The sequence below is a fragment of the Pan troglodytes genome, chromosome 12 (genome assembly GCF_028858775.2).
Source record: "Pan troglodytes isolate AG18354 chromosome 12, NHGRI_mPanTro3-v2.0_pri, whole genome shotgun sequence".
In the NCBI taxonomy this organism is placed as follows: Eukaryota; Metazoa; Chordata; class Mammalia; order Primates; family Hominidae; genus Pan; species Pan troglodytes.
The window spans coordinates 72,407,747-72,432,070 of NC_072410.2; the positions used below are offsets into that span (position 1 = coordinate 72,407,747).

Sequence of the window (24,324 nt, forward strand, 5' to 3'; positions counted from 1 at the left end):
CAGGAAAATAATAAGTAGATTGTAAAAGAAAATATGTTGCAAAGATACCACTAAGTGGACCACTTATTGCATACATTTTTAAAAGTACTGTTCATTGGGTTGAACATTATTTCAAACTATTCATCTATTTACATGACTTTGACCTAAAAGAAAATACATACACACACATAGATTTTTCTTATCATTTTTTTCTGATAATCTTAAGGTTTTCATTAATCAGTGCTTTTAATATTATCACCTTCTTAAAAAACGGTTTAAAAATCCAAAATAGATGATAACGTGGTTGAATACCATATATTTGTCAAATATTTGACAAATACACATACATTTGTCAAATATTTGACAAATACACATACATTTGTCATTTCTTTATGGTTAGAAAATTCAAATCCTCTCTTCTAGCCATTTTGAAATTTACAATACAATAATATTAACCATAGTAACCCTACTGTGCAACAGAACACCACCATTTGTCTGACATCTCACACAAACTATTTTGCCCTAATATTTACCTTTAATGAACAGATCCTATCTGCTGAAGAGAAAAGGCTGTTTCTGAATTTATATTCTTAGCTCCTTTCACACAGTTGGCACTTATCAGCAAATCAAGAGATAGGAAGGCTTAGAAATGTTTTCTATGTTAGTTAATGCCCTTATAATGTCAGAAAAAAAAAGAGAATAACTTATTCAAATCAGCACAATCTCTATCAATCATTGATCATTGATTATGTAGAGTCATAGTTTTATACCACATCAATGAACATCATTAACATCTCATTCTATATGAATGGTGCCTATTTGATTGTCCAGTGTGCAGTCTTTGCTGCTATTGGTGGTGTTTCTGAATGAATGTCTAAGATATTGACAAGATAGGTCAGCCATGGATCTATTTACATTTTAAATAATTATTTCACTTATTAGAGTGGTATACACTTGTTTTTAGAAGAATGAATACTTTATTTTCATGTACCATACTCTTTTTATAAACATCAAAATGTGATAAAATGTATTTATGAATATATACTTCTTTCTAAGATATAGCAATTTTATTAGAGAATATAGAAAATATAGAACATTTATTAGAAAAACATTTTTATTAGAGAAAAGGTTTGGGCCAATAGGTAGAGGTAAATTCATTTTTTATTGAAGCGCATAATTACTATTGAAATTATATTTGAGAGAAATGATTCTTGACCTCATTGGAATCACAGTAACTTTTAGTTATTTCATTTTCTCAATTGTTTTATTTTGATTAAAATTTCTTGTTGAGTAAACACACACAATTGTTTTTTTAAATGGTATCTTGGCTGGGCTAGAGCCTAATCTCATATGGGCTGGCTTATTGAAGAGGAATACTCTTCTGCTTTCAGACTTCCCATGTCTACCGTGGAGTCTAGCTGGTTCACCCTCCTCTGATCCCCTTAAAAATTTGGAAAACATTAATTGTTAACACCTAATGAGTCCTCCTGGATACTGGAGGTATGACAGTGTCTGATTTGCAAGAGTTCAAGAATCTTTTGGATTAACTTGAACCAAATTTATGATTGGTGTTTGGTGGAATAGTGTGTGGACAGTGATCCTAGACAGTATCAGTTTCATGAAATTCCAATGCAAGAAAATAGTGTGCTCACAAGTTTGAGTCTCCCTGTCTTGCTCAGTTTGCATATGACTTAATAAGTAGTCAACAACGTATTTTTTAAAATTTAATAACGTAATTTTATTTAATAAAAAAATTAATAATTAAAAAATGCTTTAGTCTAGAGTTTTGACAGAACATACAATTTGCTATATATGACAAACTTCCCATTGTTCTCTTCTTTGAAATTTATTTATTGTGTTTTGTTTTTATTGACATGTTATAATTGTACACACTTATAGTGATGTTTTAATACATATATATGTTGTGTAAAAATCAAATCGGTATGTTTAGCATATTCATCATCCATATATTTATCATTTCTTTGTTGTTAGATCATTCAGATCCTCTCTCCTAGCTATTTTGAAATTTACAATATAATAATATTAACCATAGTCACCCTACTGTGCAACAGAACACCAGAACTCATTCTTCCTATCTAACTGTAACTTTGTATCTGTTGACCTATGTTGCTGTCTTGAATATCATCCTTAACTATTTCCATAAAGCTTTCATTATTTGGGAATTATCTAAATTCTTCTGGACATTTTTTGTTTCGACCTGATTGAGAATATGGGACCTATGCCTAAACGATTTCTGTGACATGTCATGTTTCTTGCCTTCTTTCATTTATAAAGAGCATATCCATTCTCTTTCTCAAAGATGTGAGTAAAAATCTGTCTAATTCTCCAATCTCTTTAGCTAGTTATAACACATTTGCCAATTCTGTTGTCTGCCCCTCCCACCAGAAGTCTTAATTTATGATATATAGTCCATATTTTCTTTTTCTTTTCCTAGCATCTTTGTCTTTGCACCCTTACATGCATAGGTAACATTGAGGGCTGTGTCTTACTTCTCAATATTAGTAATTATTGTAATTAATTTTTAAATCAAGAAGTGGTTACATATTATAGGTAGAAACTCATTACTTGATTCCATTAATTTCTCCTAAGATGTTCACTTTTTCTGAATTTTTAATATGCCTATATGAAATTTTAGTAATTAGGAACCTATAGTGCTCAGCTTCAAGAAATAATTCCTTATGATTCTACAAAGAACTTACAATAATTCAGAAGGAAAATAAAGTGTATTTACTTGTTATTGTTTTAGTGATTGTTAAGATTCTGTTTCATCAGTTTAGAAATGTTGCCCTGATCTAAAACTCTTTTTGCATACAATGTGGTCTTCTCTGTGCTTTTGCTTTTTATGAACCTTAAGCCAAAGAATTCCTCCATATAGGTAGAAATTCTCCAGAAAATTTCAAATTAACAACAGCATCTGGAAAAGGTTGTAGAAAGAATAAAGGTTCCCCTTACAAATGCTTTACTTTTAATATTCATCTGGGTACCTGGCTTTTACTGTAAACTTTCACTGAAGGAAGTGTTATATTCCTGTTACATTTATTAATAGAAACATAATTGCCTGAATGTTTCGTGTTGGCTACAAGATGACATTTGAAGAATTATAGGCTTTCAAAAAGTAACCTTTTTATTCATATACTTATGTTATGGGTTAGAAGCTAATCTACTCCGAAGATAATTATATTATTGTTCATGTAGCAAGGATCCAGAGCAACCAATAATTGAGCAGACCTGTACATGCTGATTGGTTTTCTTTTTCAGAAAGTTTCAGTCTATGTAAGGGAATATGTTAGCCTTTGCAGAATTGACGTGAGGCTGAAGTGGGCACACTTAGGCAAGGGACAGTTGGCAAGAAAGAACAGGAGGGGAGAGAGCCCTATATGTAAATAGCATGTTCAATAAGATCTAAAAATATTCCCTGATTATAACATCACAGGCAGTTTAAACAAGAGATACGGGAGCCCATGTATATTTTTTACAAACATTTATTGGAGTGTAAAGTATGTTGACATTGCTAAATTTGTGTCTGATAGAGCCAGCTTTGTTAATGAATTTAGAGTGAGTAATAGAGGTTTGCTGCACAGCTTAAATGTGGAGATTGCTGAAAACCACTTTAAATTTCAGTCATTCATACATTCAGCGATCTGATGGATGTCAAGGTTAATTTGCAGTAAATCCATTAGTAGTCATGGTACTGATGTGGTGGTGCTTGCCATATAGAAACATGCATAAATAATAAAGGTGACACATTCCTCTATGTTCCTCTCTATATTGGAATTGTGATTAAGATGTACTGCCACTGCATATTTAACTCACTTATATAGTAAAATAAAACATGTTTCTGTAAAGATAAAATTTTTAAAAAGCTAGCTGGCAGGGTTTTTTGGTCAGTTTGGTCTTTATTTAATGGTCAAGTGATTTTTTTTTTGCATTATGCTATAAATCTTACTATGCTAGATGTTTTATGGTGATGAGCTAATATTCTTTTTCTCATGAAAGCTCCCATGTGATACAATTTAATATTCCTTCCATTGTCAACTATTACTGAACATAAATAATGATATAATGAGTTTACATAAAAGTCCTAATCCATGCTACGAAATATTGAAAATATTAATAAAAATTACAAGGTAGGAATGTCATTTTTGAAAGTCACTTGACTTGGACATAACTTTGAAATATGTCCAACTTTTCTGAAGGCTTTCATATTAAAATAAAACAATGTTACAGTGTTCATTATTTTATATTTTTACAGCACACGTAACTGCCCTCACACATGACACCTATTTTCTCTAAAATGTATTAGGCATTTATCACATACTAGGAAATGGACTAAATGTTACTTTGTAATATCTCATTTAATTCTGATAGAGCTCTATAAGATAGTGTTGCTATACCCATGTTTTTTCAAATAGGAATCCCAATACAGAATAAATGGCTACCAAGGTCACATAGCTAGTAAATGACACAGTTGGAATTTGAACCCAGATCTCTCTGAGTCTAGAGTTCACATTCTTAATCTCTAAGCTATTCTGCTTCAGTAAGTACATCATGTCCTTGGTTCAGAAAGATGTGTGTTAAAGGAGGTAGATTTTGAAACTTTAAGCCATCTAACCCACTATATTTGATTATGAGAGTAATTTTCTAGCTCAGTGAAAAGAGGGCTTTAAGAATATAGGAGATTTTGTAAAGTTTGATGCAAAGTTAATTTTTTAAAAAAAATCCAGAGTGCTTATAGAAGTATGTAGAAGAGAGCTGAGGAAGGACTGGATATCTAATTGTCTCGCTTATTATAAAATTGTGCTGATGAGTACAATACAATGCACTACCATGCATACAGAAGAAAAACTAAGAAAGACTGCTCTCAGGATATATCTGGTGGGAAAAAAGGAAACTAGAAATAATGGCAATGTTTGACAAACAGTAGTTGCGATTTTTTTGCTTTGTTTTGGTGAAACCTAAAAAACTGTAAAGTCATTCTAAACAAGACAGATTAGCTAATCTCATTCTAGTCATCAAGTTTTAGAGTCATTGAAAAAGGTTAAAATCTGAGATGAAATCAAATCTTGAGTAATGGTATTTGTATTGTGACACTTATCTTACTGAAAGTGTAAAACTTCAAATTATTACCCACAAGTTCTGTAATTGTGCTAGAAACTTTCATAGTTCCATAGGTTTGGGAAGTGTAACCCAACTAAATGTTAATCTACATATATTAAATGTGCTGTCATTTTACATTTAGATGTTATTTTTCTCTTTTTAAAAGTATTGTGAGGTGAGAAGAAAGTATATGATAATGAAGAGCAAATGTCACTTTATGGATATAAGACATTAGAATATGATAACAGTTGGCCTTGATAAATTCAGACTGACATCCAATTAACTTTTTCTTGACTGCCTGGTTATGATAACAGAAATATTTCTGTCATATATATATATATATATATATATATATATATATATATATATATATACTGGAATAGGTATCAGGATATGGGTTTTATACCAACTCTGCCAATTAACCAAGTTTGGAACTTTAGATAGCATGTTAATCCCCTTATGACTAAATTTCCTCAGATATAGCATGGAAGTAATGTCTGCCCTATGTTCCATAATAAGTAGATAAGATTTTTTTTAATTGTGAAAGTGATGTTTAAAGTTAAAAATTACTATGCAATGTTGTTTTATAATGCTTATCTCACACTTATATAATTCTTAAACCATCTGAATTCTTAGATATGTGTGGTTTTATATCATTAAATAGCATCTCTAGTTTTGAATATTTGTCTTATTTCACATAATGTATATAGTCATTAGAGAACAAAGCCAATTTAAAAAAGGAAAAAAATTAATTATTAAATATCAGCACTCAGAGATAACCACTACATCCTCCTTTTAAAGCCATCTCCACTTTTTTATGTTCTTGTCCTATTTTTATCAACAATGGGCTTCACTAGAAAAGTTAATACTTAATCATTTGCAAAAGTTACCAGGCAGAAAAATATTTCTTAAATAGTGTTTGCCTATAAAGATTATGATGAAGAAGCTTCTGAGGATGTAGAACATAAGTGGCTCAGGAAAGCCCTGGGATTTCTGATCTACACTCTGTATATTCTGAATTTTCTTTGTGCACTGACTGGTGCTTTTGAAATATGGCTTACCTTTTCTCTCTTGAAAGAGATAAACTGTTTTCATGCATTGGTATCCTCAAAATTAATAGAGAAAGGCACAGCCTCTATAGCTTTGCATTTTAACAGTATTCATGTTTATCACTTTTGCATTCAATTTTCTCCTAACATGTTTCTTGGAAGAGGTCTATATACCAAGGCCTATTTAAGCATCAGGTACAATAGGCATATTGCAGAGGTCTTTGGAATTTCTCAAAGGCCTGTGGAAATGTCTGTAACAGAAAACAAAGAAGAGTTGCTTCCAAAAATGGCCACACAATCAATATTGTCAGCTGTTTAATTAAATGTACACAAATGTGATAGTAGGTCAACTCCATTTAACTGGTAAACTTGATAATCATGGCAATTCAATGTATAGTTTTCTTGAAAACATACTGCTGTACACACAACTTTTACACATAAATGTTACTCTTGGTACAAGCTATTTTTCTATAAATACAAGATGTTTTGTGGCCTACGTTTTCATATTTTCTCTTATTATGTATGATCATGTATATATGATCAAATCATATATGATCTGCTGTCTGCAAGTTAGAGAACCAGAAAAGCTAGGGGTATCGATTATGGGACTGACAACTGGAGAAACAATTATGTAGATTTTAGTCCAGGTTTGAAGGCATGAGAACAAGAAGCTGCAAAGGCAGGAAAACAACAATGTCCCATTTTAAGCAGTCAGAAGAAGACAGAGGGAAAATCCAATCTTTTTTCTTTCTTTTTTGGTTCTATTCAGGCCCTCAAAATAATAGAACCAAAATGGGTGGCCAATGAATGATGCATTGAGGTAAGACTAGTGCATCAAATGCTCTATTAGTCCATTTTCACACTGCTATAAAGAACTTCCCTGAGACTGGGTAATTGATAAAGAAAAGAGGTTTAATTGACTCACAGTTCTGCGTGGCTGAGGAGGCCTCAGGAAACTTACAATCATGGTAGAAGGGGAAGCAGGCACCTTCTTCACAAGGCAGCAGGAGAGACAGAAGTGTGTGTAGGAGGAAATGTCAAACACTTATAAAACCATCAGATCTTGTTAGAACTCACTATCATGAGAACAGCATGGGCAAAGCCGCTCCATGATCCCATCACCTTCCACCAGGCCCTGCCCTCAACATATGGGGTTTATGGGGTTTACCATTTCAGGTGAGATTTGAGTAGGGACACAGAGCCAAACCATATCAAATGCTGAATAAATTTGTTTGAAAAAGACTCTTTTCATTTAAGCTGGATAATTTACTGACCAGACAACCATAAGGTAAAATTTGAACACTCACAGAATGAGTCTGTGACATTATTCTCAGTGCTATAAGGCTTGTATTCACCTTGGGGTGGCAGAGGATGCGGGTCTTTTTATGATTCTGAATAGTTTGACAGCTACTAGATGTTGCTTGTTAAACAAAACCTGACTTCTAGGGATGACATCTATTATCTGTATTTTCTTGACATGGCTACTGGGGCTTGTGGCTATTCATCCATTAGTTATCTGTCACATGTAAGTAGATCCTTTTTCCATAAAAGTTAGATTCCTAGCACATTTGTTGCGACTTTCTCCACTGTGCTGTATGACCCTGTCACATCTGCATGCAGCTCCTATTTCAATACCAAGTTGATATGTGCTGCTGTTGCTTTTTGGAAGCATCCAGTCAATGTTTTCTACTAAACTATTTCTTAAAAACTGGCAGGAAGAGATAATGCCTCATTACATTCCATTCTTGTCCAACTCAATGGAAAACACAGTAACCTACTATTTGTTCTGAAACCCCTACTGGTAAATGTAATCAGTGTATTAAAAACTGAGCTACCTCTCCATTTCTTTTAAAACAACTTGGTCCACTTTCTTGAGCACATTTGATTGAAATCTATAATTTACTTTGCCATAGTTTTGTGTGTAGAGTTGATACTTTACTGATACATCAATATAACATGACTTGCTAATGTGCAGACTTGATGTATTTGGACTAATTGGTTTTGATTTTTGTTTTCCAGCTGGGACGACATATATCTTTAGCAAAGGTGGTGGACAAATCACGTATAAGTGGCCTCCTAATGACCGACCCAGTACACGAGCAGACAGACTGGCCATAGGGTTTAGCACTGTTCAGAAAGAAGCTGTATTGGTGCGAGTGGACAGTTCTTCAGGCTTGGGTGACTACCTAGAACTGCATATAGTAAGTACTTTTTGAATAAGATTCAGCTTTTACTTTTTACTGTTAACGTTTTGTAAAGAATTTATAATTTTGCTTCTTGGATGCTTCCTTCCCCCAGAAACCAGTACTTTGTTATAGGAAATATGAATACAATCTAGAGGAAGTAAGACCATATACCTACTGCTGTAGTTAATCGCGTTCTTTACCATGCGAACTTTTTTTTTTTTTTTTTGGAGTGTGAATTCCTCTTAATTCTGTGTTCAAAATAATTTTAAAATTTTTTTGGAGTGATTTTAGTGTCTTTAGGCAGACTTGCCAAATGAATAAAATAAGTTATTGCCTAGTAGATACCACACCATCTGGCTGGAAGCAGGAGGTTGTAATACTGGTGACATCCAAAGATCTGGATTCTGTCTTTATTTCTTTGCTCACTAGAGAAAGTACTTATCTGAAGCTACATGAAATAAAAGGAAGGAAAGGATAGTTTAAGGATACTTGGGGATGTGAAACAAGATGGCAAAAAGATTGTTTCTGTGCCATTTTGTACTCATTTTGATACGTAAGTGTCAGGAAAATACATTTTAATTCATAATTACCACTTACATCCTGGGCCCATTCTCTTTTCTCTAAAGTTGTAAGCCTCCCACAGTAATTTACTCAGCATATAATAGATAGCAAAGAATAGCCATGAATGAAAAGCTTCATTTTCCTTTGAAAGTTGCCATAATTAACTTTAGGGTTCAGGGGCACTTATTTCTCTGCGTTTTAAAAATTATTAATGAGTATGTTTGCAACTCTTTAAATCTTAATTTTCTTGCATTATTTGTAAAGAAGCACAGTGTCTTTTATTGTTAAGAGATATTAATATTTTATTGATATATCCAAAAAATCGTAGTGTGTCACATATTCAAAAACTTTTCTAAAGGGTTCTTATTATCATAGTTCTTGGTCTAAAGTCTATCTTTTGGAAGATTTCAGAAGAAACAGGAAAGTCTCCCCATCCTCTTTTTTATCCTTGAGGTTCAGTTTATTTCCCATGCATTAAGCAACCATGCATGGGAAGAACTGATAGAAGTTCTCCTTCTATCAGTGCTCACTCTCCAAAGGACATTTGATTAGGTCATCGTGTTCTTTCCTGTTAGAAAGTGGTCATTGGGTACCAGTTCTAAAATAATTAAGAAAAACATGAAACACCAAAGTACATTAGCACAAACTTTTACAAGTTTTTAATTCTCTGTTTTTATTAAACTATTTTCTTAATCTTAATTTTGCCTTAGAATTCTGGAATTTCCAATAAGCTGTGTAGGAGTTTACACTGACCACAAGGGCTGAATTCATTGATAAGCTTGAAAAACACAACAAAACCCCTCAGCACAGCCATTATTGAACCATAGTAAAATTTCAATTTAAAATGTAGTTCTCAAGAGGGGAACTCTGGAAAAGTAATTTCAGGTGCCTTTTAGCAAATTTCTAACAATCAAAATTAAGAGCATCTGGATTTTTATGGCATCATAAATAAATGATCAGTTAAGATAAATTTTACTAGTACAGTAAGGAATCTTGCTGTTTAGGGTAATCTCAACTTTCAAAATGTATTTGCTCAGTTCTGATTTAAGAGCTTTGCTACTTCAAAAAATAAATAAATAAAAATGAAAACAAGGGCCTTTTCCTTCTAAAATAAATTACTTATTGATCCATAACCAATTACACTTTTACTCTGAGAAAATGTTCTACAATGATCACTCTCAAATCACAAGGGGCTGTGTTATTGAATTACTCAAACCACTGTTGTTTATTTTATGGTCAAAGAGTTTTAGACTGCAAGAATAGGTATTTCTTTCCAGTTCTGGTCAAATGTGGTCTTAGGGTCCTGTCATAAGTAAAGAATTGACTTTCTCGGCATCCATTCTAGCGTAACACCCTCCATATCTCCTTTACGAGCCATGGATTTCTGATAGCTGCACTGTGAAGGCCTTCTTCTTTCTGAATCTCCGATCTTGGTCTTGCCTGGTCGTTCTCTTTGGATTCAGTGCATGTCTCTACACACCCGTTCTCTAGGACTTGATATCTTCAAAATCTCCCTTGCTCGTAAACCGTGTCCTCCTGGGCTTCTCAAATACTGTTTTTTGTCAGCCTTACCCACTCCTTATCAACTAATGGGACTCAGTCTTAGTTCAAATCTGGTCAAATTAAATTTTCTTTCTCCCATTGCCTAGAAGAGGTGATTAGACATTACAGACTCAACAAGTCTTTTATGTGGAGATAAGTCATTTCTTTCCATGTTGTCGCTGTTGTTGTCATTGTTGTTGAGACGAAGTTTCGCTCTTGTTGCCCAGGCTGGAGTGCAATGATGCAATCTCAGTTCACTGCAACCTTTGCCTCCTGGGTTCAAGCTATTCTCCTGCCTCAGCCTCCCAAATATCTAGGATTACAGGTGCCCACCACCACACCCAGCTAATTTTTGTATATGTGGTAGAGACGGGTTTTCACTACATTGACCGGGCTGGTCTTGAACTTCTGACCTCAGGTGATCCAACTGCTTCTGCTTCCCAAAGTGCTGGGATTACAGGCATGAGCCACTGTGCCCGGCCTTTTTCCATGTTTTAAGCATATAATAAAAATTAACACAATGCCAGTGGTTTTCTTTTTACTACCTAAGTTTACCTCCAGCACTTTCCCAAAATGTTGGGTGCATGGAATACTAAAAGAAAGAGGAATTAGAAATTAAAAGAAAAAATGAAAACCAGACAGGAAGGCAAGAAGAAAGGAAGGAAGGAAAGAAGAAAGAAAGAAAGGGAGGGAAGAAAGGAACAAAGAAAGTGCAAAGGAACACAAGATAATGCCTGGGGGTGATAGAAGCAGAACTGTTGTTAATATTTAGATTTGAGAATATTCAAAGGCTGTTTTATCAAATTATTTAGGTATCTTTGAGTCCATTTTGGTTTGCCCAATAAATTGTTCTACTTCTTTCATTATTGAAATTTAAAAGGAAAAATAAGATTTATAAATTCTAGATTATTGCTGTATGATTTAGGTTTGTGAATATAACTGACTTAAAAATTAACCTAATTGGTGCTATGCTATCAATGATAACATTTTTATCTGTAAAAGTTAGACTTATTCGTTATCCATTGAACTTCAAGGAAAATTTGTGTAAGCTTTCAAAGTCAGCGAAGTATACTATGTACTGATCAGATTTAATATTTTCATCCTTATTTGATAGAGTAAGCCAATAAATTAGAAAGTTGATTGCATTAAGAGATGCTCCATCATTGCTGAAATATATAATGCTATTTAAATTAGATAATTTTAAAAATCTGATTGGCATATAATTTTAATGAAGATTTGAATATTTGACATGGTTTGTCATCCAATTTTTCAGAATAAAAATGTTGGATTTTAAAAAATTTTGATTAACTGTACTCTTAAAAACATAACAACTTGGAATAAAGTGGTTTTTGAGTCAGGTGGCCCAGTTTTGATAGATGGATTTTTTTGTCATATTAATATTAATGCTACCACTGTTAACCTCAAAGTCATATAATGTTACTATTGAAATTGTTAAGGTTTTATGAAGGGGTGAGGAGAAGATAAGACATGAAGTGAAGAGCAATTAATTAGTATAGTACCTAGAATATGAGTGCTCAATAAATATTTTCTGAAAGAATTTAATAGATTTAATAAATTATTCGTTGAAAATACTGTGGCTTAGGATGAGTGTAGATCTTCAATTATGTAACAGTCAAGTAAAGTGACAGACATTTTAATTTCTATATAACTCTGAGAAAGTCCTCCAGCTTCCTGATTACAATACAGAAAAAGTATAGAACTTGATATAAGCAGCCATATTATTGAGAAGCTTCAAATCTTAAAGGTAGTTTTCAGAAATCTTCAACTAAGAATTGATTATGGTGATTGGTGGTTTAAAGAAAGTCTATGGTGAAATTTTAGTTGGATGAATGTTTATTTTTTGTTAATAATTGCCTTATTTATTGTAGTTCACTTTTATCGTGAATTATTCTCTAGTTATTTTATATCTGTCCATTATTTACAAATAGAAATAAACTTTCTGATGGCAGAGAACATGATTTATAATAATGGTGATGATTAATAAGAAAAATAGCTGGGCTCAGTGGCTCACGCCTGTAATCCTAGCGCTTTGGGAGGCCAAGGCTGGCAGATCACAAGGTCAAGAGATGGAGACTATCCTAGCCAATATGGTGAAACCCCATCTCTACTAAAAATACAAAAATTAGCTGGGTGTGGTGGCGCATGCCTGTAGTCCCAGCTACTTGGGAGTCTGGGGCAGGAGAATCGTTTGAACCCATAAGGTGGAGGTTGCAGTGAGCCGAGATCGCACCACTGTACTCCAGCCTGGCAACAGAGTGACACTCCATCTCAAAAAAAAAAAAAAAAAAAAGAAAGAAAGAAAAATAATACAGTAATGTGACTTTTCATCATTTACTTCAGTACATCCTTGAAGCCTCTCCAGAAATATTTATTTAGCACCTAATATGACCCAGGCCTATGTTAGGCTCTGTGGATACAAAAATAAATGAGCTGGTTGTTTAGTAACTACCTCAATAAATATTTGTTGGATGAGTGAATGAACAAGCTAGCTGAGATCCAGTTAACTTAGATGATTTATAGCAAACATTTTGTCCCCATGTGACTGGTATTTCTTGGTATTTTTCTGTCTTGGTATTTCTTCATCTCTCTTCCTTACAGTTTTAACTTTCTTACTTGTATAGTATTTGTATGGACAGTTAACAAATAATAGATTTTTAAGATAAAGAATATAAAGAAATAACTTGGAAACTGTGAATGTTACACAAGACATGTTGAAGTTACGATGTGTTGAGGATTATTTAACTGATAATGACTTAAATAATTTCTTAGAAGCAATAAGAAAAATTTAGCTCAAGTTTTTATATTATATAAGATATATCTGGAAATTTTACCAATGTTGTCACTTCTAGAGAAAAGCCCTCATATAGCAGTTTAGTGATGTCATTTGGAAATTACTTAATGCCTCTCTGACAGAAGAAAGCCGCTATAAATCTAGATGCATTCACTACCACAGATATTAACATGTGCATTGGTTCTGACCAGAGGAAATGTCACTGAGGGTGGAGGAGGGGATGAGTGAAGAGTGTGTTTTGAAATCCTTTCATCTTGGGAGCATAAAAGAGCATTGCAAATTTGATGAGTGAATTGTTGCACGTTTTTGCCTTAAGTGTTGCTTCTTTGTACTTTGCTGGGCCGGAAGCCTTATTTTGAAACCAAGCTCTTAATTGATTTTGATTTAGAAATATGCCTTTTGATCATTGGTTTTAGTGTAAACTAGAAACAGTGTATTTATAGTAAATATTACATGTCCCAAAATAACACCAATATTGGTGACGTGTCAAGTCTTTCTCATCTTTCTCTGCTTCTCTCCATTATACATTATTTATCTTACTGCTCTATTAAGATTTGATTCAGAAATATCTTTTTAAAGTCAGTAATTATACATAGATGCACACCTATATCAACAAGGTAAACCCAATTATTTCCCCTCAAGTTTTTCTTGAATAGAAATTATGTTCCATTTGAAATACTCTTTCTAATCAACAGATTCACTGATTTTATAGAGGTTTAACTTTGCCATATAGTATTCAGATTCAGTCCTGTAAATCATATGTTGTATATATATTGCTTGGTTTTGCTTTCCTAGTTCTTTTACATTCATTTATTTATTTTTTCTATTGCCGTATCATGAGGTAGCTTTCCTAATTCTTATATGAATTAGAGAACATGTGGCCTATTTTACTACAATTTCAAAAGATGGATTAAATAATGCCTTTTCACCACGTATTGTAAAATTACTGTCCAAACTTCTGAGGTGTAAAGGTCATTTTTGGGGAAAATGTGAGAAATGATGGTCACATTTCTATTGGCTTAAGTGCTAAATAGTTTATTATGTGGGAAGTAGGAGAGGCAAATGAATCAATACAGATTCCTACCTTCATCCTTTTCCCTTGGAAGTTAATTCAATTTCTCAACTTCTAAATTACTGGTCATCATCTTTAGTGTGTCATTTAATCTCTATGTTTTTGGTTTCTAGAATTCTAGAGTTATTTCCTCATCTGAAATTCTATTGCTGTGAAATTTAAGAAATGAGAACAAAACAGCTATTTCTAGCTTCTTCTCGGTTCACATACTTACCACTTAGAGGCTTGTACTGCTGCCTCACTTTCTCAGCTATCCTGTCTCCATTCTGAGTACTTTTCTATCCATTTTATATACTTATGGCAGGTTAATGTGCTAATCTGGTTCTTTGATCATATTATTCCTTTGTTAAAACACATTGATGCCGCTACAATTATATATGGGTAAAGGCAAATTCTGTACCTAAAATTTAATGTCTTCAGCATTTTGATCTCTTTCCCTTTTCATGTCCATTTTCCCCATTTTTCTACTTATCTTTCAACTCCAGTGAAACATATTAACTCTTTTTAAAAAATGAACTTCTTGTCATCTCTCTATTTCTAATTCCTGTTCAAAAGATTTCTTCCCATTCTCTCTCACTATATAGATTTGACTCAGTCATTGAACAGTTTTTTCAAATAGTGAGTGTTTTCAGGGTTGGTCCTGGATCTTTTCACCTCCTAAGCTAGCAGAAAGAAGTTAGGTCTCCGGAATCTCTCTGGAAGAGTTGCAGAAACAATTCCTAGGACATTACCTAGCTGGAGAAAATCATGTCCATTGATTGTGCTCCATCCTGTGATCACTACTCCTTTTGACCCACTGCTTTGTGGTGGGCCCCAGGCTATTTTACAGAATGGCTTCAAATCTGTTCTTAAGTTAGCCAGTGATGAGTGGCTTTAGCAAACTCTGTTTCTTATGCCAAGCTGTCAAAACAAGGAACTTCTTGTTGAATTCTTTCTGACTACTGACTATACCACAATTTCTTCTATAGCTACTAACTATTTTTCAAAAGCATAACTTTAAGAAACATTTTAGGCAAAATAAACACATTATTTTTGATCACCTATAATGCAATTTATAATGTGTGTGATTAGTTCCTGTGTAACCAATTTTTCCATAATTTAGAAGCTTAAAAGAGCAAACATTTATAATCTTACAGTGACTTAGGAATCCAGGAGCATCTTAGTTATTCTGGAATTTTTAGAAGAAGTAATGGTTAAGAACTCCTGTATTTAGAACATATCCAATATGTTTACCCTTATGATCCAGACAGAGTCTGTGTGTCTCGGGAAGAAATGATGAGCAACAATTTAAACTATATGCAAGCACGTTATTAAGGAGGCTTTGCAGAACTCTAAACACAATATAGATTGATGGAAGAAAAAAAGAAACAAAGACATTGCTTGAGGGTTAAGAACCAGTTTGGGGAATACATACTGAATATGGGTCATTTGCACAATGATCAGGAAAATTACTTTTATTACACACACACACACACACAAAATGCACTGAAAGCCATAAGCAAAATGCATGGCAGTAGCGGTTAAAAAATAGAAACAGCACAGCAAATATGTCAGCCAAAGACCAGAAAACAAGATGATGATGGTGATTCTATGGCATTAGAATCCTATTAATGCTGATGCTGGCCCACTCTAGACATGGGCAAGTTTATTTAAACAATGGAAGGAAATAATCTAGGTGCATAGATAGGGGGTACTCAAGTTAATAGTAGACATAAATAATCCAAATTATGAATTAGAATCGGAGGACTAGACATAATTTTTATGGGGTCTGAGAAAATTCTTTTGATGAAAACAATTTGTGATGTCTCTAGGAGTTACTTTAGGAGATGGTGTGCTAGACCAGAACTAGGGATTCTTATATCGACAACACAGAGGAGGCCTCTCTCCTCCTCAAAACAAACTGGAAAACTGTCTAACCTTTTTGCCAACAGAGCACAGCCCTGAATGGGGGACACTCAACTGCCCTGGAAGATCACACTGCGACTAGGCTTCTAAGTAAATGCTTTAATGGTGGGCTCTTCCTGGAATTTTAGCTCTTAAATCCTTCCTGCGCAATAAAGAATGGAAATTCATGGTTGACAGACAAAAAAGTTTGGTGAAAGATCAAATTTAATTGATTAGTAAAGCTTTTGGCCTATGAAAAAGGCTATCTTCATATACTTAAAATTTTACTCTGAATTTTAGCTATCAAATAAATGCCGGCTGCTCACTCCCAAAGACACATCTCCATCCCAGACTTCTCTCACTACCATACTAATATTTCCAACTGCTTACTCAGCATCTCTACCTGGGTGTCTCACAGGCAACTGAAACTTACCACATTAACAACTGAACTCATCATCTCCCAATCACACACTCATCTACACAATCACAGGCTAAATCTTTGACATCTTTTACTCCGTGCTTGCCTTTACAATCTAATCAGTTTGTCACCAAATTGCTACCATGTCTCTCAACCTATACCATCCAACAGAAATATATGAGCCATGTTTGTAAGTTTTAATTTTCTACTACTCATATAAAAGGAAAAAAAGACGGAATTAGTTTTACTAAATACAATTAACTTTGAGAATATATTTTAACTCAATATGCCCAGAATATTATCATTTTAATATATAATGTAAATTATTAATGTTTTCTATTATCTTTTCATAATAAGCTTTTCAAATCCAATGTGTGTTTTACACTTAACATTTAGCAAACCCTGTTTCTTATGCCAAGCTGTCAAAACAAGGAACTTCTTGTACACTTCTTGTACACTTAACAACACCTCTCATTTCAGAATCTAAATTTTCCATCGGAAGCATTTTATATTTTATTATATCTACAGTTGTAAAATTAGATTCACTTACTCAAGTTATTCTAAACATACTTAAAAGTTTGAGTATCTTTTAAACTTACAGCAAACTTAATTAAAATTAAATACATTTTAAAATTCAGTTCCTTGGTCACATTAGCCATATCTCAAATGCTCAACATGTGGCTACTGGCTTGCCTACTGAACAGCAATTTTTAGAAGGTATCTGCTTGCTTTTTATTCCACTATTATTGCCTTAGTTTAATGACCTCTTCTTGAACTGTTGCAATAGCCTTCTAACTAATCTCTCTGCCTCCAGCATCTTCCCTTTCTAATCCATCCTCTGCACTGCTACCAGAATGATTGTTATAAAATAAAATTGTGGTGTTTCAACCTCTGGCTTCAAATGTTCCGTTACAGTGGGTCTCAACCTCTTTTAGTTCAAGACATACTTGGCTGATAATGTTCACCCACTTTCAGCAGTAATTTTGCTCACTTATGAGCTGCTCATCAGTGGGAAAAAAAGCACAAATCCTGGTACTCTATCAGTCCTTTCACCCATTTTCTCCCACTGCTCTGCAAGGGTGTTTCCACCTCTCACCTGGTAGCAAGGCTGGTCAGAGATGGGCATGGGCTCCCTGTTCAGCTGTCAATTTGAAGCCCCCTCATAGTATTCTTTAAGTATTTTTCCCAATGTGTATTTAATAGCATATGATGAGAAACTAATTTTTATTTATTAAAATTATAGACACAGACACTTAGTAATTTACTTCTCCAGGACAAAGCAAAGTCAAATGTCTGGAAAAAATTGGCAAAACAACAACAACAAACTTCCTTTTTTTTTTTCCCCGTCTTTGTGTACTCTTCCATTTTTTGTTGGCAATTTTATGAAGCAGACAAAATTTGGAATTAGGTTAAAGTATTTAAACTCTGATGGCAAATCTTCATCCATACTGAACAGCATGATGCCGAGCAGCAAGTGTCATGAAAGCAGGGAATTTTATCTATTTCGTGCACTTTAGTATTCCTAGAGCCCAGCATGAGCCTAGAATTTAGCAAGTGAGCAATCAGTATTTGTTGAAATAATCTTTGCATTCTGGAAGTTCTACCAACTTAAACTATGTGTGTTCTGAAAATGTTCAATGGCAATAGTTTGGTGCTGCTCAGGTTAAGGGCAATATCCGAAGCCAGTTTATATTAAATGTGTTTTGGGGGGGTTAGAGATACAAATCTGAGCTAACTATCAGCATGTTTCCAGTTTATGTGTTACCTATTTATAGATTGGTATCTTGAAGCAAGATTCTAGTTCTGAAAGAGAACCGGTGGTCTACTGTAAATACTTCAAAGGCCAACTTCCTTTGCTGGACCTCTGATGTATGCACAATCTAGACTTATTTTCCAGCTTCTTCAGCTACTCCACATTCTACCTCACACACATTCACTCTTTAATACATGTTCTTAACAAAATTTTCTCCCCCTCCTCCTTGTCCTCCTTCTCCTCCTCCTCCTTCTCCTTCTCCTCTCCTCCTTCTTCTTCTTTCTCTTCTACCTCCTTTTCTTCTAAGTGCTAAGCACTTTCCAAAGCACTAGAAATACAGTCAGATGTGGCATGGCTTCTGACCTCAAGTACCTTATAATTTACTACATAATCTTTATTCTACTGGCACATTAGCCACAGAAAATAGGCTGATATTTCAAATCCTCACACTGTAAAAGCACACTTAAAAGTTTTTAAACTATGAAGCAGTCTACAAGTGTGGCTTTTATAAAAGCAATCAACAGTCTCATAACTGTTCTAAGTTTACATATGTAAGTCCATCTAATATGCATTAAAACTTCAAAAGGAAAAAATATATACTCAGGTAGTTAATGAAGAAATGAAAGTCACACAACTAGTGAGCTGCAAAACCAGTGTTGAACTCAGTCAGTCTGACTCCTAAATCCATGTGCTTAACCACTGTGCCTTCTGTGATGCAGGTGAGAGTTCAGGAGACAATCCTTCATCAGGCTGAACGAGATAACTCTGCCTTTTGGTCTGTGTAATGAAGTTTTATGAAGTCAAACAACCCTACCCTTTAGTATACCACATATCACATAAATTATGGAGCATTTCAGATATCTGCTACATAAACCATTTTCTCTAGTTAAATAAATACATAGGAAGTTATCTGACTGGCCAGTTACCCCAAAGATTTTGTGGTTAGCTAGCTAGCGTTTGCAACTAGTTTGATTTGTAAGTTTGGGGCATAAGTAATTTTAAAGACCGAGAAACACAGTTTAAAAAAATGTACCAATAATGAGAGTCAGCAAAAAGAGACCTCCAGAGTGCCGCTGTTCATATCTGTTCCTTTCTTTAAAGTACTCCTACTTCCTCTTATTCCTACCTGTCCTTCTCTTTTTCCTAGTCTGGTGCTTTTTTATTCATCTTTGAGGCCTGGATTATATATTTTATATATTTGTGAAACCTTCCTTTGTCCCTGGGGCAAGACTAATTATGCCCTTCTTGGTACAATCATAATACTTTGTTCTTAATCCTATTGTGTTACTTACTGTAGTTATAACTATCTCTTTATATGTCCTTATAGCCCATTAAATTTGTAAACTCTTCAATGTCACTGACAATGTATAATACTACGTATCTTTACATGTCCGTATTTTCATACTCTAGCATGGTCGTTAGTAGATGCATAGTAATGGTTTACAGAGGAAGCAATGCATACCTGAGTGAATGGAGAAATAAGTGAACTCTTGCTGCTTTACTTTTGACTGTGGCCTCTCTTGCCCTCCTGCTGGTAGTTTTCCATTGTCATGCAGGAGCTCACTCCAGAAGTGCTCTCCTTGGAGCATAGTATGAGGTACAGTCCCAAAGGATAATCGTGAAAGCACTTGATGTTCTCCTGGGACTTCCCATTTACAATCTCCTGAGGCAAACAAAAGTCAGAGGCCTGAGGACTGAGGCCTGTCATGAAATGGATTCATTTTTCCTGTTTTGTTTTCTTATGAAAGGAAGACTTTTCTTTTGTTAATGGCTAGCTCCACCTTCAGATTCAAATACTACATACAGGTGATCATTTCTCTGAGTCTAGGTATGCTTACACAAAAACTTATGTGATATATTTCCCTGCATCCTGACTTGATGAGAAGAGAAGAATCCACTAGGAGAATGAAAACAAACAAAAAACTGTCCTGTAGTAATCCTCCCTAATTGATTAGGAATGTAGAGATGATCAATCTCCACTACCCTGGCAATTTAACCATTCTCTCTCTCTCTCTCTCTCTCTCTCTCTCTTTCTCCCTCTCTCTCTTTAATCTTCTGCTGTGCCAACCTCTAACACTTGGCTTAGCTGAGGGAGGTAAAATTGGTTCTCCATTTGTTGAGTTGTAAAAATTATTTTAATTAATATATATTAAATGTTTGGAAGTACTATCAGTGAATCATCTGAAGTAGGGTTAAATTCCCCCTCTGAAATCATGCTTACCCTATTATTTGGCTTAGTCAGAAGAACGGTAACTAAACAATACTCTTTAGAGTGTACTGATTGCTTACTGTGGAACACACACTGATCTAAACATTTTGCATAAAATTAGATTTTATTAAATATTCACAATAATTCATTGAGGTATGAATTTTATCTCAGTTTTACCAATGAGCAGACTGCATTATAAATAAATTGACCAAAATCATACAGATAGTAAATAACTGCCTGTCTTTGAACCAGTTTTATATGACTTCAAAGCTTCATTTTTCTTTGTACAAAGGAAAATTTCACGCTGGCCCAGCTTCTTTTGCAAATGATTATAAAATCCCAACTACTGATGTGAAACCAGTGAGTCTTTGTAGTGTATTATTTTATGATATTCCTTAAACATGGAATTCCAGAGATTCTGTGACCCTCAAGGTGAATGCACTAAATAACAGTGTGATGACATAGCACATAGTATTTTATATTATAAGTCTCTTAATGGGTACAATTATAGGTATCTTTGCTGTTTTGTGAGTTGTGCCTAAATGTAGAACTAAACTAATACTGCTAGGAGAGTATTGGCCTTATGTGTGATGAATATGAAAGTAACCCACATTGCTCTGGAAACTCTGGTTGGAGCCAGGACTTTCAGCCTTCACCACATTCTAAAGGTAATGCATAAAGCCTCAATGACTTGACCTACTTCTTTCCCCCCGCACCCCAAACTAAAGGCAGGGAGAGTCTCTGTGTACTTAAGCATGTAAATGAGGTCAAAGAAAGGGAATTTGTCTATTGCTTGTAGCTCTTGCTGATTGGACATTTTCCCGACAGAGGTGTTCAAAGGAAAAGTATGTCATCTGTTCATTACTGTTAATTAGGAATAAAATCAGGCTTTGGGGGCTCCAAATCCCATAGAGCATCAGCAGAGAAATAGCGTTGAAATTTTAGCCCTATTACGCAGAGTGAGGTTAGACAGCTACTCGTGTAGGCTCCAGAACTGTGTTCATTTGATCTTTAAAAAACAGGCATTGCAAAGATATTTCATAAGATGGAAAGAAAAAGTTGTAAATTCTAGCTCCACCTCCAAATACCTAAATCAAGACCGATGGTTATTTGATTATTTGTAACTGGTTATTGAGAAGGGTGTTGGATAAATGCAGTGGCTGGGGATGTTTCTGGAATTTGAGAGTGCTATGTAGATATTGTTAATTGTTATGTGAGGAACATGCTATAACCATCAACTCCATATTTAACTAGTTTTTCCTGAACTTTGTCCTTCTCAGTAGACTGTATTTATATTATTTAACTGTTTTTTTTTTAATTTACTAATTTTTTCTTATTCTTCTAAGCATCCAGACATAAACTAGATTCAATAGACTAGTGAGGCATACTGTAGGGTCTTGAAGGCCAATAATATTTTATGACAGGCTGTTCAGAAGGAATTGAATTTTATTTGTTGTCTATGGATGAAAGTATTTACTTTTCAGAAAAGCCCATATTTTAACTAAATTTAATTTTTAAATCATAAAAATTTGTATTGAAAAATTTAAATAATACAACAATGATGGGAGTAAAAAGTAAAAACAGCATATTATATACCCACTTTTTCACTGTGGTGTCTAAAACTCTAATCTTTAATCTTATGCATATACATTCAATTTCTTTTTTGTGTGTAGTATAGGTACAAATATTTGTATATATGCTAACATACCTGAACATTCTTTATAAAGATGAAATATTATCATGTGGTGCATACTATTCTGCAACTTGATTATTTTTATTTAATATATTTTGTACATCTTTTCATTTTAGAGCATGTGATCTCATATTTACCTCATAATATGCATCCGCTACATGTTATGAGGGTAGCAGACCCTAATGATGGGTATTTTAATTTTTTCAGCATTTTAAGTATTACAAATGGATAACATTTTAAAATCTTGTAAAAATATCGTTTCACGTGTGTAAAAGCATATTTTTATGTACAAATTCATACAAGCCGAACCAATGTATATATTGCTGAGTTGTCCTCTAAGAACATTGTGCTGTTGAACACTCCCACCAGCAGTATATGAAGATATCACAAACTGGAGTGTTTTCATATAAAAGCAAATTGGTCTCATTATTTCTTAGGAAACTGAGCTCCATAGAGTGATTTTCTTTCTGGTGTATTTAATTTGAGTGCGTTCGCATTTTAATAATTACACTAGTATAGCGGTGAAACCAACCCCCTTTAACTTCAGTCACAAACTTTCTCCTATTCTGGCAGCATTCACAAAGCAGCAGTAGGCCAAGGAGGTTGGATAACTATTTCATGAAGCATGTGGCTCTTTTCAGTAAAATGTGGCTTCACAATATTATGGGAAAAGCCAGGCAGGCAAGAGGTTAATATCCTCCTGGGTAGCAGTACTCATTTCAGAGTCTACCTCTGTGTTCTTCACCTTCTACACATTCCATAATTCTTAATTTTGCCTCTAGTCACTTTTTATTTCAATCATGCAGTCCCCAGGACTCATGAACGCCTTGGAACGTGACAGGCTTTTAAATGTATTAATACTGTCAACATCATTGTGCTTAATCTTAATATAACAAACAGAGTAGCAACAGATGTATTCTGCTATGAAGTGTTTAGTAAAACATACATATCCTAGCTGTTGATAGCCAATTTAAATGTTGAAGTTCCTGAGCCTGAGCTCAGAGGGTGGATTATATCAAGGGAGTAACTCATATGTTCTGTGGCATTTGATAATAGCCAATATTAAATCGAAAGGAAGTAAGATGTTCAGTAGTGGAAAAAAGATGTACCTAGTTGAGTTTTTCAAATTCTACATGCGATTATTTACTTCAGTCCTATTGCATCTATAGTGAGCTAAATTACAGTTAGTAGTGAGAACCACATTTAAAAATTAAAGAACTTTTTTTTAAATGGCCAATTCTTAAAATGTTGGCTAAATATAATTTAAGCATGTGAGATATAACCAAAATTATAGTATTTCATTGCACTTTTAAATTGTCCTTAAGGTGCTATAGTCTTGAATTTTACTAATACAATGTAAAAATTAAAATGTGTAGCTATAGAGTTTAATAGGCATTAAGAATATCTGTTAATGCCATGGCTGTCTATATTATATTCACTAACAGGTTTAATAGCTGAACAGATGCAACTTGCTGTGGTAACACATGGTACTGAGCAGCAGGCAGCCCCATTTGACAAGTTGGTTTTTATTTTATTTCTGTATCCCCAAAACTTCTCTAATAATCCCAGATTTCAGTGTGTTTTGATTTGTTAGGCAGCAAACAGATAAGAGGGATTCAGTTCTTTGTTGTTTATTTCCAACAGGTTGTTTGGCTTCACGATACAAAACCCATGAGATTCTAAAGTAAAATAACTGGGTGAGACTGGGTAAGACACACAACACAGATAACCATACAACAATACAAATAGGTGTATCCAATACAAAACGAACAGAGGAGCACCTTCAAGGATGCTCTGCAGTATGGACATTGATAACACAAGATTAGCAAGAAAATTCTGCCAACCATCTTCTCAGCAAGTATCAGTTATATGGTGGGCAGGATATTTAATTGCAATGATTTGTGTGCATATCTTCTAGTTACCTTGCATAACTAGCAATAACTTTTGTCAGCAGAGTGGCTAAGGGGAATTGGGGTTGTTTGGTGTTACAAGATTTGCTCTCTGAGGATCTTTTCTTTGGAGCTTTCCATGAGCTATTTTCCAATCCT

The 24,324-nt window shown here is 34.2% G+C and overlaps 1 protein-coding gene across 32 annotated transcripts in view; it reads left to right on the forward strand.

Moving 5' to 3' along the window:
- Nucleotides 1–24,324, forward strand: part of NRXN1 (neurexin 1) — a 1,116,221-nt gene that overhangs the window by 786,317 nt on the left and 305,580 nt on the right. For all 32 annotated transcript variants that reach the window (XM_054678383.2, XM_054678382.2, XM_054678385.2 and 29 more), the window contains one exon: nucleotides 8,166–8,347. In XM_054678383.2, the coding sequence (XP_054534358.1) occupies nucleotides 8,166–8,347 (182 nt within the window). The remainder of the gene's footprint in view (nucleotides 1–8,165; nucleotides 8,348–24,324) is intronic.